The 19,218-nt window shown below is 39.2% G+C and overlaps 1 protein-coding gene across 6 annotated transcripts in view; it reads right to left on the reverse strand.

Annotated features, from left to right (window-relative positions):
• nlgn3a (neuroligin 3a) overlaps positions 1-19,218 on the reverse strand; it is a 168,759-nt gene that overhangs the window by 115,537 nt on the left and 34,004 nt on the right. For 2 of the 6 annotated variants that reach the window (XM_016669632.1, XM_007548473.2), the window contains exon 2: positions 16,580-17,278. In XM_016669632.1, coding sequence (XP_016525118.1) covers positions 16,580-17,051 — 472 coding nt within the window. In that variant the 5' untranslated portion in view covers positions 17,052-17,278. Of the gene's footprint in view, positions 1-3,409; positions 3,470-15,515; positions 15,576-16,579; positions 17,279-19,218 lie in introns of those variants that run through there. The other 4 variants (XM_016669629.1, XM_016669628.1, XM_016669631.1 and 1 more) reach the window with 4 other exon arrangements.

Below are 19,218 nucleotides of genomic sequence, written 5' to 3' on the forward strand. Positions count from 1 at the left end.
TTTAAAACATTGGTCAGGTTTCTAAAAGAAAAAAAACCTGTCTGAGTGCATCACAATAAACATCCATTTCAAAATATGTGTTTGTGTTTATCTACTCAATAGCTGGGCCTGATGAATTGCTGCATCAGTATGGCGGGCACAGAGGCAATCAGCCTGTGGTTCTGTTGAGGTGTAATGGAAACCCAGGTTGCTTTATTAGTGGCCTTCAGGTCATCTGCATTGCTGGATTGGGCGTCTCTTATCTTCTTCTTCTTGACAGTACCCCATAGATTTTCTACAGCTGGGGTTTTTTACAAAGTGTGGGGAAATGTAACCCGCTCTCAGAGAGCAACTAGACGCCCTGCACCCCACACTGACTACATTACAGCTACTATTTCTGCAAACTTTATTCTGTCACAATGCTCGTTGTCGCATGTGTTTCACCGATGTTGTGGGCTTTACCTGCTTTAGCTACGTGACGCTTCAGTCGCCTTGTCATTTGCAGTGCTACAAGAATCAGCTACTTTCTTCATGAAATGCAAACTTCACTTTCATTTGAAAACATGACTTTGGCTAACAGTTCAGTTCTTTTTCTGCTTTGCCCAGATGAGATCCTTCTGACATCGTCTCTGGTTCGTGAGTGGCTTGAGAACATTTGCAGCCCCTTGTCAAGGTCTCAAATTTAGAAGAAATAAAAACTTGGAATAAGTCACTGTGTGTAATGAACCAATATGTGTCATTCGTTTTCTGGAATAAATGACAAAGGACTAATACACAAAACTTTTGAGCTGTAAGTGTAGCTTAATTTTTAGGCTAATTTGTTTTAACATCTTTGTATGTGTGAACTACTTAGGGTTTTCTCAACGGCACCAAGTGGCAGAATCAGTGAGCCTCTTCACAAATATGTTAACAGAGACAAATGGCAGCATTTATATATATTTTCCCCCACAAAACAGAAACAAAAGTTTGGTTTGTACGGAGTGACGTTTTTTTTGTTTGTTTGTTTTTTTACCACAGTAAAATTAAGTAGAAATAGAGGGTTGTCGCACCTAATACAACACAATCACTAGAAAAATAAAAAAATCTTACGGATAATTTTAGGAAGTCTGTCACGCATGCATTAGTTGCAGTAAATGCTACTGGGACTACACTGTGTGTCTTCGGCGATGCTCTGCAAACAGCATTAGACGCACCCAGTAAAGAATAGACTTGTCACATTTTCAGTGAAGCTAGTCTAGCACAACAGATTGGAGACCAAGCCGCTGTGCATGCATGCACAAACTTGCCAGACAAAGGGATTGGCACTTGTCAGCAATTTTATACATACAAAGGGGGTTACATACAGACACACGTGAGCCTGCTTGAAGGAGGACAGAGCTGTACATGCATGAGCCGTGTGTGTATACACAGTGTCAGGTTGAAAATCAAGACAGTTTGGCTGCAGTTGCAACAGCTTGCCCTGGGCATGAATAAAGAAACACCTGTGTGTGTCAAAGTGGTGCCATGGCAACACTTCCTGATATGTGATCCAGGCCAGCATGAGGAGGGTTTTTTTTTTGTTGTTTGTTTTTTTTTTTTGAGAGAGGAGCCTGTTGGCAAAGAGGAAGGACCTTCTCTACAGACACTTGAACATCTAGAGGAAACCGTCTATTTACAGAATCCGATCTCTCTCTGTCCCATGTCCAGCTGAAAATGTTTAAATAAAAAACATTGTAAGAAAAAACAAACTTGTTCTTACCAATTCTCAAAGATACGTAAAATAATATAGTCAGTTGTCTGCTTCAGTTTGTGTAGAAAATAAAGCTTTCAAATGACCTTAGCAATAACTGAGAAACACAAACAAGTATTGAACAGGTGCATCTTGATTACTGCCGGGATTTTAACGTGTTAATTTTGATGGATTTTTATGTATTAAACATTTTATAAAAACACTACATATTTCTGTTGTTGAGCTTCTATGTCTATTCAATAATTTAGCAACTGAAGGGGTTTTGAACTGAAAATGTTTTTTTTGTTTTATCAATACATAGTCTTCACTTAAAATGTAACAACAACACAATTAACTCCACTAAATGTTTAAATCCTAATAAACTAGAATTACACAAAGAAATAAACTATATCTATTAGCTACACAAAATTTTATTTTTACAGCTAATTTAAACCCCCAAAGCATAAATATTTGATAAAACAATATGTATTCTCTTTCATCTTCTTGCTTCACAATCTTCCCAAGGCTGTGGTTATCTGCTTGAGCATCATTTACCACACTTTTTCCTTCCACTAAACTTTCCAATAATATGCCTGACTGCAGCCCTGTTTGTTAACAATCGGATTATTTTGTTTTATCTTCATGTCAGTGATTATCACTGTGGAAGCCACAACATGGTCATAGCATTTCTTCACAAATTACTCGCTGATCAAATTTTCTGAAATAGTTTTTTTGAGTAACCTATACTCAATCAAATAATAATAAAAAAAAAATATATTGCTTGATATACTTAACCACGTGTGTCATCAGTCAATATGAATTAATTTTTGTTTTTAATTAACTTCCAAATCAACTTTTTGATATTCCAATTTACACAGATGCAGACGTTCAAGTGAAGTGAAAATCCAGAGTGTCATTATTATTGAAACTGAGTGCAAATCAAAGGCTTTGTGATGATACAAAACATCAGGCTTTCATCACCTGCCCTACAGTGGCATCACAAGAGAAGGGCCGGGCTACATCAAGGGGTTTTGATTTAGATTCAGAGACTTAAGCTGTTTCTGTTGCAGCCCAAGAGCTGTCTCTCATTCTAATCTCAGCAGCGATCCACCCTGAGCCAGGAATATCCCAAGATAAATATGGAAAGGGAACAATGCGATTGCTGAGCAGCAACTTCCCATTTTCTACACCTCTCATCTCTAATCCTCTTCAGCATCGCTCCTGAACTGCCGCTCCTCATCTGAATGAGCAAGCAGACCTGAGGAACAGTCTGATATTACACTGCTGTGTCTCTATCCTTTGCTATTATCACCATCAACACAGCTTCTGCCCACACCTTAGCAAAGGGTTTAACTGCTAACCCTGCCCCTTTAATATCAGCTGCTTCACTCGCTGCATAAGATATTAGCATGAGTCAACCTAGGGTTTAGTTATTTTGACAGATAACTGGATGTTATCAATCTCTAAAGTCAAAAACTCTCCTGATCTGAATATAGATCCTTGGGAACAAGAGCCATCACATTCACTCACATGCAACCTTTGTGAAAATGTTGCTCGGCAGATGATGATGATGATGATGATGATGATGATGATGATGACGATGAGACACGGGTGCCTGATGAGTGCATTTGCAATACAAGAAATCCACAGAGGATTATAAAACAGTGAGATTTTTGTTTTCAAAAGAAATCATGCACCGTCTTTGTTCACCGTGGAAAATACCTTCGTCTTCGTCACCGTCGTTTTCCGACAAATCTTCGCCCTGTTTTTTTGCATGGGCCCCTGTTGTTGAAGCGGGGAGAGAAACATAGAGACGTACAAAGAAATTCAAAATAGCATGTTTGGAAAAAAAAAAAAAAAGACAAATGGGGTCGGGGGAGGGGGGAGAGGCATTTCATTGAGAGCACCATAGGAAGAAAACAATGTTCATTTAAATACAATCCAAAAGCACACGTTCAATTTTCTACACGAGGCACATAGCTATGACAGAAACATAAATCATTCATTTTGGATACAAATTTAATGGGCTTACAGTGAGTCATATCAGAACACAGCTTTTAAAATTTTATTTGTACAAAACTAACCTGTTAATGCAGCATATTCAACTCAGAGTCACACAACACTGACATTTTCAGAAAGTAAAGTTTCAAAGTGATCGGCGGAGGGAAATCAAGATACTGTGTTTGAGCAGCTAAACATTCATTCTGACATTTTAGTTGGTCTTTGGAGGATTTTTATGTGAGTTTAGATTTTATGGAGATTGGATGCTGACTGGTTGAAAAACACTGCTAATAAGGAGTCAAACTGATATTTCTTTTGGTTTCTTTTTTTTTTTTACCATCAAGAGGTGTGTTGGAGGCTGGCATATTTATATCTAAGTATTTATGTAGGATAAGGTCTGATGTTGGTTTAAAACACAAGCATATGTCTGATTCTGCAAATGTCTTTTAGATTTTGAGGGATTTATGTTAAGCTTTCTTTAATATTTAATTGGACCAACATGTTTCTTCTGACAATATTTTGGAATGGCCAGAATCTATTAAGAAGGTTAAAGGTTAGTTTTAGGGTGATGGAAAGGAGGTCTTCTGATCTCAAAGTCTTGGGCTCATCAGCAGCGTTAAATCATCAAAACACCAATGGAAACATAAAAAAGCTGATTAACAAATACAATAATGCCAATACAGACTTCTCCTTTATTTTTTTATTAAGAAGTGGAAAAATATATTTTAGATTTCATTTCTTTATTCATCTGAAAAAATGATACTCCTTTTATGTCGTCTTATTGGATTTTGAGAAATGTCGCGCTCTCTCTCTATTTTTTCTTTTTTTTTTTAGAAACAAACTCCTTGGTTGAATGAAAACAATTTGCAGGGGTTTGAAGAATTTGGTGACTTAGTCGGAGATCTGAAATGAAAAAGGATGATCTGTTCATTGATGTGTGTAGTGGTGGTACAGTGCTACAATGTTTCTTTTTAGTTTTTTAAAACGAAACATTGGTCAAAAAAGTGATTAACTTTTTTTTTTTTTTTTCCCCCTCGGCTTTGACTATTCACAGGATTTACAAATAACCTTCGAAGGCGTCCTGTACCCATCAGGAACATTTCTTTTAGGCCGTTTTGATTGCAGGGAAGAGGTTAACTCCTCAGAAATGCAACCAGATGCCATCAGATTGGTATCTAGGAAGAAAAGATAAACCCTTCAGGCAGAGTAATGTTTTCAGTCCTTTTCCGAGTTGTTCTCTTGGTTGGTGGTAAGGATGCAACAGTCGTGCTGTTACCATCTGAGGATGTGACAGATCTCTTTGTCTTGGATGCAATGTCAAAGGTGCATTCATTTAATCACTGCGATGGGATAAGTTTTAAGATGAGCAACATTGATGTCACCAGCCATCATGAATTATGTTATGAATTTTGTCCTTGTGTTGTGGGCTGCAATAATGAAAAATCTACCCTTTGAGTCTTTTCTTCACTCATCATTTACAGCTGGGAATGATTGCTTGTTGCCCAACGCCTGCAGCCAAAAGGCTTTAGAATACCAATACCAGTTAGTAAGTTGACTGACTATCAATCCATGTGTGCAACAGTCTATCATCTCCTGAAAGGAATATAAAGAAATGTTATTTTTGGAGATGACCTTTCATCCAACACCCTGTCAGTTTACATTTTCCACTTGAACAGCGCTTAATACAGTAGATCATAATGCTGTCGGTGATTTTGAACTTGTTCTCCGACGCATTCTCGACAACAGCAAAAAGTATGAATCAACATCAAATCTCACAGGCGTATTGACAAAAAAAAAAGAAAAAAAAAGAAGAGCTAATCCTCTCATTATTAAAAGATGCCTACATGGAATAATATTTTAATAACAGAGTTGGGTTTGACCCTTTGCTGCAGCTTAAGTCGCTGCTGCTAATATCAATTAAAAGATAATTGAAAATAGTTTTCTCTTGGAAAACTCTAGTTGCTCTCAGTGTTTGAAAACATTTCCTCCGCTGCCGTCGAAATTATTAATTTAATAGCTTGAGGAGTCATAATCATTGGGGATGATACCATTAACCACACAAAGGCTGTCCAGTGGTATAATTTCAGTAACTATGACATGTTTTCTTTCCCCGTATGCATGCTCTGTGTTCACAGACTTGTTCTGTAAATCTTCCCCATTTTATTTTATCCACTGTAAATCTTGCATGTGTCACGCACCATGTGTGTGTTTTATGCACCTTATGTGCCGCATGTTTGCTAAAGCTTTATCTTTACGGGTGCATGAGTCCACGTCTTCACTCCTGAGTGTCGTCTTATATCCTCAGTTGTCTTCTACGTTCTGAAATGACACTGTAGGTAAAATATGCTATAATGCATAATGTAAAAGGCTGGGGTGTCATGACATTTACTCACCTACATGAATTCTCTGAAGTAAAGGAACATTTTTATTCTTTGATTCCATGGCAACAGCAGTGACCTTGTTAAGTGTGTTCATCAGTTTTGCATTACCATAAATAATGCAATTTAAAGAACATCAGATGTGATACGAGCGGCAGCTGAAACACCCAGTGTTTGACTGTGACACTGAGGTTTAAATGCATCCCCTTTGTTAGTGATAAGAGTCAAAATGACTGCAGAGGATTTATGTTTCTGTGAGGCAGAGGGTTTTGGCGAAGGATAAAATCTTGTTTGTCGAACTGAAATAGCGGGATCAAACATCATAGTTATAGGATTCATTAACACGGAAGAAATAAAATATTTTTTTTTTCTTCTTTTTGGTAATCAATGCATTTATTTTTGTTGCTTCCAAAAATAACAGCCAACCTAGTTTTGTGCTTGTATTAAAATATATGATGAACTCATTCCAGTTACAGCTTTATTGTGTAAATCGAAACAGGTAGAGAAACAATCGATATATTTTATGTGTGGGTGGAAGGGTCACCCGCCAGATAACACGCTTAAACCTTTATTTTAAAGAAATCATTCAAAAATGTAAATAAATGCATACATAAGTAAATATTCAATAACATTTGACATTTTTTAAGTTTAAATTTGTTTGAATTTCAATAGCTTCATCCTGTAATTCTGGATGAAAGTTTCTCATTTATGTTTGACATTGAATAAATTGTTTCTACTTCAAGCCAGTTGGATTTCTTTAAAATGTATTTCTTCTTGCTAAATGTCAGAATAAAAAGTGGTAGATTTCTCTAGAAGAAGAAGAAAAAAAAAACATCTTTAGAAGTCTGCATAAAATATTTGGCGTGACAGTGCAGTGTTTTAACATTATCTGTTGCACAAGGCAAAACAAAATGTATTTCTGAAGGGCCACGGTGAACAAAAAGGTTTCAAATCGGTGCTAATATGTTAAAGTGGCTGTTCTAAATTTTGCCCGACTAAATTGCACGGAGGTGGTGAATCAATCAGGAACAACTTTGTTGTGCATGAATTAAATCCCTCAGAGCTCTGAGATATCATGTCTCTCACTGTGCGTTTCATTCGATTTCCTCTAAAAAAAAAAAAAAAACCTATTAGTTTTTATTTTACAGACGACTGAGAAGAAGAGGATTAAATAACATTTGAAGGCCTGTCTGTTTTGTGCTTCGGTTATTAATTTTTCTGTATAATAGTTTTTCTTTCTTTTTTTTTTTCTTTTTTTTACCAGTTTTTTAACCTTACTGCTTGGCATTACAAATTGTACTTTTATTTTTTTTTTCTTTTGTGAAACAATGTTCCATCAACAGCATTTTATCTGTAACATTATGTCGTTTTCACAGGAACTCATTAAAAGAAGCCTAATCATGCAAATAGATTCAATTATTGCTGCGAGTCTTGTGCTACTGACATGGCTAAACAATGGGTTTATTGAGCGATAGAGTTTCAGACAAGCATAGATTAGATGGCAGGTGTTGACAGGGAAGCTCTGTCACTTTGAATTTTGCAGTCTCTGAGCCTGAGCGTGTACGTGAGCATCCTAACCTGAAAACGAAAACGTGTGACTTCTGTATACGAGTCAAGCAAAGCGGAGCGAGCCAATATTTGACCTGGACGCTTTTAAAACGACGCAACAGCGGAAAAGTGTGACACTTTTCAAATAAATAAATAAATAAATAAATAACGAGGAGAGGAGCTTGTGCACAGACACCCTTAGGGAGTCAAAATTTGCATCGTATCAAAAGTAGGTAGCATCTTGAATAACATCAATTGTTTTGTGTTCCTTTGACAGGATTAATAGAAAGCTGTCACACTTATCTGATCAGGAGCAAAGACGCCACATAGACGGGCCTGCTTCAATAAAAGGCATTGAAATGCAACATTTCAGCAGGATGAAATCTCACACAGACAGCATTGTAGTAATTGGCTAAAGAGGTTTACGCGAACGGACCAAGGCATGCGCGCACACGAACTGGCACGCTCAAACACATAAATACGTAGGGAGAGTGCCCTCAGACTCCAGAGACTTCTGGACTGAATCCACAATTCACTCAATACGTCGCGGAAGGGCTGAATGTTAACTGCCTTTCCTTTTACTGCAAAAAGGTTCACTGACAATAGATGGGCCTCGGAGTTAAATATCAGAAAGGTCAGGATGTGGAAAGAGACTTTGTGAAATGTTGCGGCCTTGACAATTCAGAGCAGTTATATTCAGTCTCTAATCCTCAGGTGGCCACTTCTCTCTCTGCCTAGATTTGTTTCTCGCATTTAGTGTCTCGCTCTTCTCCTTCCCTCTCTGTATGACTGCCTTTCCAGTCTGTCTGTCCTTCTCCATCTCGCACAATCTGTCTGCCGGTGCAGAGGTTAAGGAACAGCTTGGGAAGGACACATGAGAGAGAATGATGGAGAATGCAGCTAAAAGGTTAAGGATGCTGTAATCCTGCGGTAAAGGACAGCCAAAACTCACACTGCGCCACAGTGGATTCCAACATAAAAGAAAAGAAAATTCCTAATATGTGTAAAGAATGCAACAGGAAACGAGCCAAACAATTGTCAAAGGCAGACGCGCGAAAGGTTGCACACATACAAGGTTGAATTTTTAGTAAGGCGTGATTAGAAAATATGCAAGAGTCTTGCTTAGAAAATGTTTAATGTGAAAAAAAAAAAAAAAGTTCTGATGAGATCTTAAAGATGTATGCAAAGCATTATTTCAGAAATAGGGCTTATGTATTTTTACATATTTTTTTGAAAAAAGAAATATTTCTGATGGAAAGCCTGGGCAGTCATGGTGAGGAATTTAAAGTCACCATAACCCCAAGTAATTTGGTGCTGAAATCTACAACTTTTCCATCAAACGGAGGAAACTGTTTTAGCGCCTTTTAACAAGGAGCAAGAGAAGGTGCTGTAAGGACGAGATTTTCCTCTCATTTTTATTTTTTTTGCTTCCCGATGCCAGTAGCTAACTGAAATAAGATTCCTTGAAAGCACTTTCATATTGTTTACATGGAATAAGAGAAATTCGACTTTTCAGACACAAAGTATTTCCCGCAGAAGAAAATCTAATTATGCTCAGGAAAGCAATGGAGCGCCAGCTGTCACTCTTGAATAAAACGCTGCTAGCTGCACTTGCTAGGCGCAGTCGTCAAGCTACGAGCCAGACGACTGCGCATAGCAGTCGTCTGAATTATGACAGAACGTTTCTGTCATAATTCCTACAAGTTTTGAGTCCTTCAAATGGTTATCCAGAGGATGTGTTGGAATGACTGGAGTTTCTCTGACTGTGTTTTATACATTATGGTAGCACCTCCCCTCCCCTGCATGTTGACACGCTCTGACAATCAGCTGGCTAGAAGAAAGTCTATTTGATTTTCCTTGTCTCACAAGAAAGAAAAAAAATTGTGTTCTTTAGAAAATGTTTTGGTCACAAAACACAGAGAATCACGGTGTAGAAACTTACTTGGCAATTCTATGATTTGAATATCGACTGAGCAGCAGATTTCAAGCTGACCAGAAAACTATTAACCAATTTTTATCAGGTGTTTGTACTTGTCTTACCCTAAATGTTTACAGTTTTTCTAGATTTTTGCTTAAGTCTATATTACAAAGTCAACATAACAATGAATAAATGTAATTATAGATTATGATATCAAAACTTCAAAAATCAATATCGTTTTTTAGCTGCAATAAAAAAATAATTGTTTATCGGTTTTAAATAAAAGCAATAAGATCATGTTGCATATTTTGGTTGCAAAGATTATCTAAATGCCATTAAGCTGCTGTATTTTTACATCTAATCGTCTCTTATTATGTCGATCTCTTACCGACACATGATTATTAAGAAGTCACTCTGAGTGACATGTTCCAGTGTTTTCCTCTCTGAACGAGCTTTAGGACTTCTCGGGCTGCTTCTGCTGTACCTTTAACACTTGGGGAAAAACAAAAAGAAAAACAGACTGACAGGGCTGACTGGAAGCTGGACAGCAGCAGCAGCAGAAGGTTCTCAAAAAGGCTGAACAGGAACTTCCTGCTGTGGTCACATCTTGCATCTTAAGTGAATATTATTGGATTTGCTATTTTATAAATCAGTTTTCCTTCTGTGGTGCTAAATGGTCAAAAACAACAATTTCATGTACTCATAGGAAGAAAAGTCCATAAGGATAATGTTTGTGTTGATTTTATGGTGAATCTGCTTTGCTGTCAAGTCAGAGAAGCTGTTTTTTCTTTTGTTCCTGCTTCACTGGAAAGTTTTTAGCCCCTGTCTGCTTGGCGTACAGATTTCCTCGGCAGGACTCCGGGAGTGGCCCATCCTTCCCTGAGGCGAGTCTGAGTCGGCCAACCAATGGGATTAGCATGGTGTGTTACTGTTTGCCATGGCCCTCGTGCAGTCTAACCGGGACTGGGGGCTCCTCTGTAGATTTCCCAGCTCTCTAACAACTGGAGGTCATGGGGAAAGTGGAAAGAATGTCCAGTGTTTCTGCTGGGGTAGTTAATCTACAGGTTTGGCAGCTGGCTGGACCATTCAGCACTGGCATGGAGCTGCATAAAAAAAAAAAAAAAAAACATGGCAGCTTGCAGCCTATGAGAGAGCTGCATGGGAATGATAGCTGGACGCTCCGAGTCGAGCCAAAACCTAAAACAAGATTTTATGTTTCAAAATAGACCCGTGATACGGGATAAATTTAGAAATGAGGAAGGTTGATCTTAGAGTGTCATCCAAAATATAGTGCAGCTCGGAGAATAAGTGACTTTGTAGAAGATTTTCCAAGCAAACGACAAAAACTAAGATGAGTCTTGAGTTAAAAATTATGCACTGTTTGTACATTGTATGCACCCAGAACACAATGCACTGATTGTATGTGATTTTCAGAATTACCCGTAAGTGGAGGTCTCATCAAAAAGGATGTGTTTGTGGTAATCAGCTTTAAAGTTTGACAAACAATTTAACAGAGAACTGTAAATCTTTCACAGATAAAGACGGTGCAACTCTGGGTTTTTCCTCTCCTCGGACAAAATATTGGCCCATCTCAAACCATATCTGGCACTCTCAGCCGAACAGTGCTTAGCTGTGTCCCTGCACATCATTACCCGCCCTCCTCACTCCATTCACTCTAAACTCAGGGTAGGAAAAATGACTGAGTGATATGACCAAGGCTCCAGCGTCCCCACAGCTCTGTCACTGCTCTTTGCTCGGAGCACTTAGTGAAAAAGGCCCCTTCAAAGGGACAGAGTTGGAGGGGGGCCAGTGGCGCTGATGCTGCACATTAGATCACCTGACCTCAGGCGCTGCTTCTCAGGACATCTGTTTAGGTGATGCGGTGCTGGTCTTGTAAAAGACAGAAGATAGTAGCTGTGTGAATGACATGTTTGGCTGTGTGATCATCAAAATTATTTGTGGACTGAAGAAAAATGCACTCTTTGCGTCTGTTATATGGAAATTAGTTGCAAAAAGTTTTGAGTAACAGTCAGCTCCACTGGTATGAAACTTTTTTTGTTTTTTTGCTTTAAGTATTGTATTATTGCATAATATATTATTGCATCATTCTTTTTGTTACTGAGCCCATCTTTGATCTTTTTTCAGGGTTTCCTTCGGGGTAATGGGTGACAATAAGCCTAATCTTTAATATCCAAGAATCCAAGGGCTTTCTAAGAGGAAATTAAAAAAAAAAGCTCAGCAGAGTTTTGGGGTTGATCATAAGAATAAGCATTTAAAATATGTATATCACTACTGAACATGCACAGCGTGTATGACTCTGATTCATTAAGCAGGTTAACACCAAATGCTTCGCAAATAAAATCCGTCTTCAGATCGGTGGCAAATTAATGGGAAGTCTAAGTCTTGACAACATACTGCTGGCTCAATAGTATTCAAGGCTCTTGAATGTTTTCACATTTTCTCACGTGAACGTAAATTATCAGCTGGATTCAGGTTTGGACTTTGAATAGGCCACTCTAGCATACAAATATGCTTTTCTCCAAACATACATAATCTAAAAGGCTGGATTTTGGTCTCACCTGACTAGACCAAAATTGTGGCTTAGCAACATCAGCTACATATTCTTGGCCATTTTCCAATAAGGCATTTGAAACTTATTAATGATCAGAATATTGAAATTATGTTTGTTTGTTTTTTGTTTTTTTTTACTTCACAATTAGGTGCTAATTGTTGTAACATTGTAAAAACATTCAAAGGGTTTGAACACTTTTCCAAGGTAATGTAATAGAGCGATCACCTTGTGCTCTTTTATTGAGGATCTCTATGCTAACGCCTCACTCAGTGAAACACCCACAGGGAATAAGGTTCCACTAAAGGTTTTATAAACACCAGTAAAAACGAAATCACTACTCTTCGACTCTTGAACATTGCAGTTTTGTAAAACACACCTCAAAATGGCATCGCTGTAGTTAAGGGCACATGATTTCTACATTTAAGAAGTGACTGAGTCATTAACCAATTAAGACTTTGCTGCACAGACTTGTGGCTGTCATGACAACTTGAATTGAGATCCGAACTTCGTCACGACAAACATTCTTCACCAATCAGGAGGCAACATTTCCACATAGCAGTAGACAGACCAACTTTGTAGTTAGGATCTCGCTCGTTTAAAAATTTGCACCAGGATTTTTCGACCAGAATAAGATCTGGATAAGATCTTCATAACCTTGGCTAATACAATCATGTAGTTTCTTTACATTATTATATTTTCTTGTAAATTTATTTGCACCTTCATGTGAATAGCCAATATCGATGACTAATCTTCCTTTTCATTTACCTTCTTTGAGAGGTTTTAAAATACTTTTGTGCGTTTCAAACTACACCCAATTTCTCATGCCATTCTTGTATTGAAAGAAGACACATTTCTATTTGCCTTTTTTTTTGACAAAACCGAAATGTTCAAACGTAAATGAAATCGATTTGTCTTAGATGTGTGAAATTAAAGCAACTGATTTCACACGTTTATGAAAGTCCTGCAAGAGTAGTGTTTACATTTTTTTTTTTTTGGCAGAGACTGAAATTTCACTCACATTGAGCATCTTTTGGAATCAGTAAGTTTCCCAGTCTCTCCTCTAATAAAACACAGAATGAAGGAACATCTTGGAAAAACTCCAATTCCACTTTTTCTATAAAGTCCAATAGATCTTTTAATTTTCACAAAGATTAAAGCTTGCATTTTTGATAAGCACCTGATGCACATTATGCTATTATTTATCTTAATTTGTCACCTCTATGTATTTGCAAACACACTCTCACATGCAAAATTTCCACATTAAATCGAATTACAACAAATTTGCCACAGGCCAAAAAAAAATTAGCTTTTCTTATGAAAAATACAACAATATTACAAACTTAGATTGTCATCAGCAAAAAAAAAAATCTATGGAGTTAATAACATACCAAAATAGTAACATAGAAAACTTTTGATAAACCATTTTCTCATTACCATACACATGAAAGATAATTGAAAATTTCTAACTGGAAGGGAAATATTAAATAGATATTTCTGCGTATATTCCACATCTGGGACTAATTCAGAAGCAGGAGCGCCTGAAGGGCCAGTCTGTCTCTGACAAAATTGGTTTACCAAAGCAGAATGAAGGAATGAAGTGGGCACCGTGAGGGCAGTAGCTGCCTTCTGCCTCTGTGGAAATCACTGGCAAAGGTCTCCCAGTTGAAAGTGAATCTTTGCAGTGGCACAAAATACGCTCAGGATCTTAATGTAAAGCATACATGTTGCCTTCAGGCACTGGCAGAAAATTATCCCTCTGCGGTTACTAGCGATAACTTAAGCTATTACCAGTGAAAAAAAAAGGGCTGTTTCTCTGTGGCTGTGTGTAAGAAACCACCTTATGCATAGATTAATGTTCCGATTGCGCCGAGAAAGAATTTTGAATGTTAGTTCATATTAGCTCAATGATTAAGGCTCCAATTCTTCCAGTTGAAATATTTGACAAATGACTCAAACCCAGCACTTGTGCTTCTGAATTAACAACAGCTGCATTTCACCTAAAGGGGGAAATCTGAACGATTTGAAGAGGGGTTCTGTGCAAGAGCTACCAATAATGATAAAGAACAAACAAGTTTTGTTGCAGTAGTAGCATCAGTCAGATCCAGTAACAGATATCCAATTTATAAAAGTAAAAACCGTAAACCAGCGATACGATAGTGTGCTGTAAACTTCTACACGTCTTTCATCCAATCGTAACTTAGTTCTTTTCTCAGCCAGAACAGCATTAATGTTACCTAAAAGTTGTGTTGCGAGGCCTCTGGTTGTTTCAGTCTGCTCGTTCAGCTGAGGCAACTGCAAGCCAGTAAAATTGAGGGACTACGACATTTTTCTGGCGTGATAATATCTGTTTCAGCTAGAGCAGACCGAGGAAGAAATGTTGGCTCTAGAGACAGAACGCAGGAGCAGAGCGAAGAGAAAACGAGAACTCCAGCGAGAACACAATCTACCTGCCGGTGCGGATGAAACGACTGTATTCTGCTGCCATCACATCCCGACTGCTGTTTCTGCCATGAAGGGAACTTGGCAAGGACATTGACTTCACGGTCTATCCAGCAAGGATGTCAGTTTGACAAAGCCTAGGTTTGTATCGCAACATCCAGACTTCCTTTGTGTTCCTAGATTCTGGTGTTTTAATAAGCTTCTTGGATTTTTCAGAGGATTAATTGAAAGAAACATCCAACACCAGAGGGGATGGTCCAAAAGTTAGCTTCACAGCTTCACTGGACTTAAATTTGGGAGAAATTTGATTCTCAGCCGATGTGATAATCAGGTAGTTTGCTATCAAGTCACTTTCGCCCAGCTACGCACGATGAGAGTGGCAGAATAAATTACAGCTTTTCATTTGTTTAGTTTGAACACAGTAGCTAAAACATGAATTAATTACGTTTCAACCTATAGTGGATGTGACTTTAAATTTTCTACTGATTGTTCGAGTAGGAACCTTTGTGCAATTTTTGTTCAATTTTTCCGACTTTGCACCACTCCCCTGCATTGAACTTCCACTTCAGGTAAAGCTATAATTGCCAGTAGCTACTTCACAGTACCCCACTTCATAAAAAGTTACATTTTCAAAATAAACTTCCCAAAACGTCACAAATTAAAATGTACACATTCTCAACCCAGTGTTTATTTAGGGACCATATTTCTCAACTCTTGGCTCACATTCACATCGAGACAAAAGACAAACACAACTTACGCACACTGACATACACAAACTGGAATCAAGCACTTACTCAACCCTCACACTTATGTCAAGGTTGATTTGAGTCACAAGGCCCACATTTTTCCCAATTAGCACTTTGATTTTGGAGTTGGTAGATGGTGATAGGAAGCATGAATCACTCTCTTCACTCTTTCATTTCCTTCCCTTTCGTTCCATGTTGCTTTCTTTTTTTTGTTGTTTTTACATACCTCCTTTTCTACATATTTTCTTGTTGGGTTTCCTCGCACATTCCTTGGATATTCTTTTGACTGTAAAATGAATGGAAAAACTACAAAATAACAGAGCGCTCTGGAACAGAACCCAGGTGACATGCAACAGCTGAGACTCGTATTCTCCCTTTTTTTTCCCCCTCCTCCCACCCTCACTAGACTTTTATATCAACGACAAGAACAACAGAGGTCCTGTTGAAAAAAAAAAAGTAACTGGGGTGTTGCTGCAGAAATATTCTGAAATGGTGGAATGAATTTGCTGCACCTTGGGACAAAAGAAGCCCATATTCACATGCACTTCTATTTAAGACCCATTACAGCCACACAGAGGACAGGCTGGTTAAACTTTCCGAAACTTTTCTGCCGTTTTTGGCATTGCCCATTAGATTTATGTGAAATTTTTCTGTATGGCTCTCCTTTAAGTGGTGAGTAGTGAATACTGTTTAAGGAGTCAATATCCACAAATAATAACGATAAAAATAAAAATGCTTTTTGTGCATCCTAATATTCTACTTTTTCTGCTTAATAGGAAGCAAACTGGACAAAGGAAGGAGAGTAAAGGGTCTTACATAGATCAGGCTGATGCCACAGGCTTCTCATGTACCAGACAGAATATTTCACCAACCCTACAGAAGATCATTCACTTATGAGGCAGGCTACTATATAGGTCATATCCCCAGAACAAGTCAAGACAGTGAGGGCAAAGAAAAGGTGCATCGAGTATTTCCAATCCGTCTCTTGGATTAAATTTGCTTTTCTTTCATGTTTAGTCATATTGAGGAGTCATTTAGTTGTCAAAAGAGGAACTTCTAACATTGGCATGGAAGGGGAGAGTTGATGAAAAGACTAAGAGGAAGATCTAATCAAGATGGAAGGCTGAGCTAATGAACACGTACACAGCATGCGCCAGACAACAGGTCATGCTCTGCTCGAAAAGGAACAAAAAGGTGACACAGAGTTTCTGAGATAGGACAGGAGGAGTGGGAAGCAGAGACAGGAGAAAAGAGGAGGACAGTTTTGGATTTCATACTCGACACACTCACCATCCTCCGTTGGAACATAGATGTTTAGGTAAAGACAGTCTTCGTGCTGATCCTGTATGTACGTGGTAACTATATCCAGGTTAAAGGTGAACCATATTGGCATCATGATCTCTGGCACTGCATTGTGAATATTCTGGGGGCAGACGGGGGCGAAGTGGGTGGCGTTTTTGATCCCCGACCAGGAAGAAGGCGGCTCTGGGGGCATGAAGCGCTTCTCTCCCACGGGCGGAGCCGCGTAGGGGACCCCCAGGTACTGGTCGACGGGCCCCAGGATCTCACTCGGTAGGGGCACCCTCACCCCGCGGAGCTTCCCGTACTGCGTGTTCACGGTGGGGTGGTAGTTCTGACCTCGCAGGGCCGCGAAGCACCAGCAGAAGCTTAAAACCCACAAGGACACGCTGAAATTGGTGCAACTGTGGACGCCGCGCCAGTTCTGCAAGGGGAAACGATTTCTCCTCAGACAAAGCCACATGATCCCTGTGAGCGAGAGCGAGCGTAGGTGACCAACATACAAGCCGGGGCACGCCCTTCAGCAAACACTCAGGCTTGCCGCTAACCCCTGTAATCCAGCCTCCGGAGGGACAGTCATCAGCTGTGATATAGAAGCCCACCAGCTTAGAAATGATGAGAAACAGCCGCAGATATGCAGGTCCTCACTCACTCGCCTCCCAGTGCGCTCGTCAGATCTTCCAGCCGGCGCTGCAAAGGGAAGAGGACAGGAAAATTAGTGCAAGTTCCCTGACAACCTACCATTTTTAGCCAGTCATTATTATTGACTCTGGGAGTCCTTTTCTGTCATGGTATTAAACAGTTCACACAAACATGGCGTGGCTCTTAGTGCTATCATCAATCCATAATATAATTAAGTGTGGTGCAACCTGCCAGGCTGAGGCCTGAGGATGCTCATAAGACAACTGGTATGGGGAAAGGCATTAACTGTCAGCAGGTAATTATCCTTCACTTTATACCAAGCCAATTATATTGCAGTGCATAGTTGTACCCTTTGAACTTTTCCATCATCTGCCACCTCACCACAACAAACGTCAATGCATTTAATTGGAGTTTTATGTGATACATTCACAAAACGAAGAACATATGAGTATAATGGCAATTGTGAATGTTTTTTAGTTAAACAAAAGGAAAAAAAATACAAATCTGAAACGTTTTAGCATGCATTAACCCTTTTTTACTCAATAGGGGTCAAAAGAAATTTGTTTCATCAACGCCTTGAAATTAGGCTTTTAAAAACTCCTGCTCCGTCTGAAACTCTGTCTTCAGGAAGTCATCACAGCAGCACTCCTCTATTGACCCTTCAAAAATGTTTTCACCAGCGTTTCACTGAGAAGTAGCTCATATAATGAGCTCAGCAGATCCACAGTTCCACCAGGTGTTTGCTAATTGCTGCTGGCTAGTCTGCAGGACCTGACCGGGAGAGTAGCGCGAAGGGCTGCTCTGTGATACACAAGCTTGGAAACTGCAGGTCTGAGGAGGAGCCTAGTCCTCAAGGCCGTACTCAGTGACCAGCTGAATAGTCGGAGATAAAAGGATTTCTGAAACACGCATGCAAGATTCAAAGTAACATTGCACGTTTTTGTTGAGGGAATAACTTCAAAATATGTTGTAAAGCTCAAAAGAGTTGATTTTATATAATACTCCCCCTCTGACAGTATGTGCTTAAATCCTGAAGTGTGAACCAATCACTGAAGACTAATAACATAGTACAAGTTTAATGTCCTGTGTAATGACACGGAGAATATAATTTCTTCATTTTCCTTTTAATTTTTTGTACAAAAGAGGATAATGGAAATGACATTTTACCACTCTGGTTTGCTCCCACAGGTGATCACGCTATGGGAAGAACGCAGGATGGGGCATCTAGCTGCAGGCAGCAAGGCTACCTTTGGTGAACGCGTTGTACTGTAAATGCTAATCAACAGTCCCGTGGTGCAAGCTGTGGTGCCAGGACTAACAGATTCCCACACTTGCTGATCAATTTTCAATTTCTATGGCTTAGGGTCCCCCTCAGACTTGCGTGCCTACTGCCGAGTTCACTCTAATAAACCACAGAGAAGAAAAGCCAGCATTTAGAAGGGGATATTGCATTCCAAAATGACTGTGTAAATGATTTATAATGTATCAACAGCCGTTGCAGGGCACGCAACCAGTGAGAGAAAAGCAATCCTGACGTCCCTGAAGGTGCTGTTATCGCTGCAGCCGCGCGTTGCCAGATTACCTACTGGTGGCATACACTCTCTCAGCTTTAGATAAAAGAGCCCTCATTTTATTTACAATACATACATATATTTTGTTAGTGCTGTAGATGGTTCCACCTGCTCCGAAACCTCTGCAAATGGAATATTTGCCGTGGACAATACGGCTTAGAGAAGCCGACAAAACCAGCACCTGCTATGTTATAATACATGAAAAGCCATCCATATCCAATCTGGGGACTACAAGGCATGAATTGCTGGGGGCAAAGGGCTGACAAAGCCTTCAAAATGCTAGAGAAGTCATACTGACAAAGTGCCTCCCCGGCTCAGTGGGATTCCTGTCGCAGAGCCAAAAAAAGACTTGTAGACTTTAGTGTCGTATCCTTGTGTTCAAAGGATTATGCACTAAAGCAACGGAAACATTTAATT

The sequence above is a fragment of the Poecilia formosa genome, unplaced genomic scaffold (assembly GCF_000485575.1).
Source record: "Poecilia formosa unplaced genomic scaffold, Poecilia_formosa-5.1.2 Scaffold26, whole genome shotgun sequence".
Classification (NCBI taxonomy): domain Eukaryota; kingdom Metazoa; phylum Chordata; class Actinopteri; order Cyprinodontiformes; family Poeciliidae; genus Poecilia; species Poecilia formosa.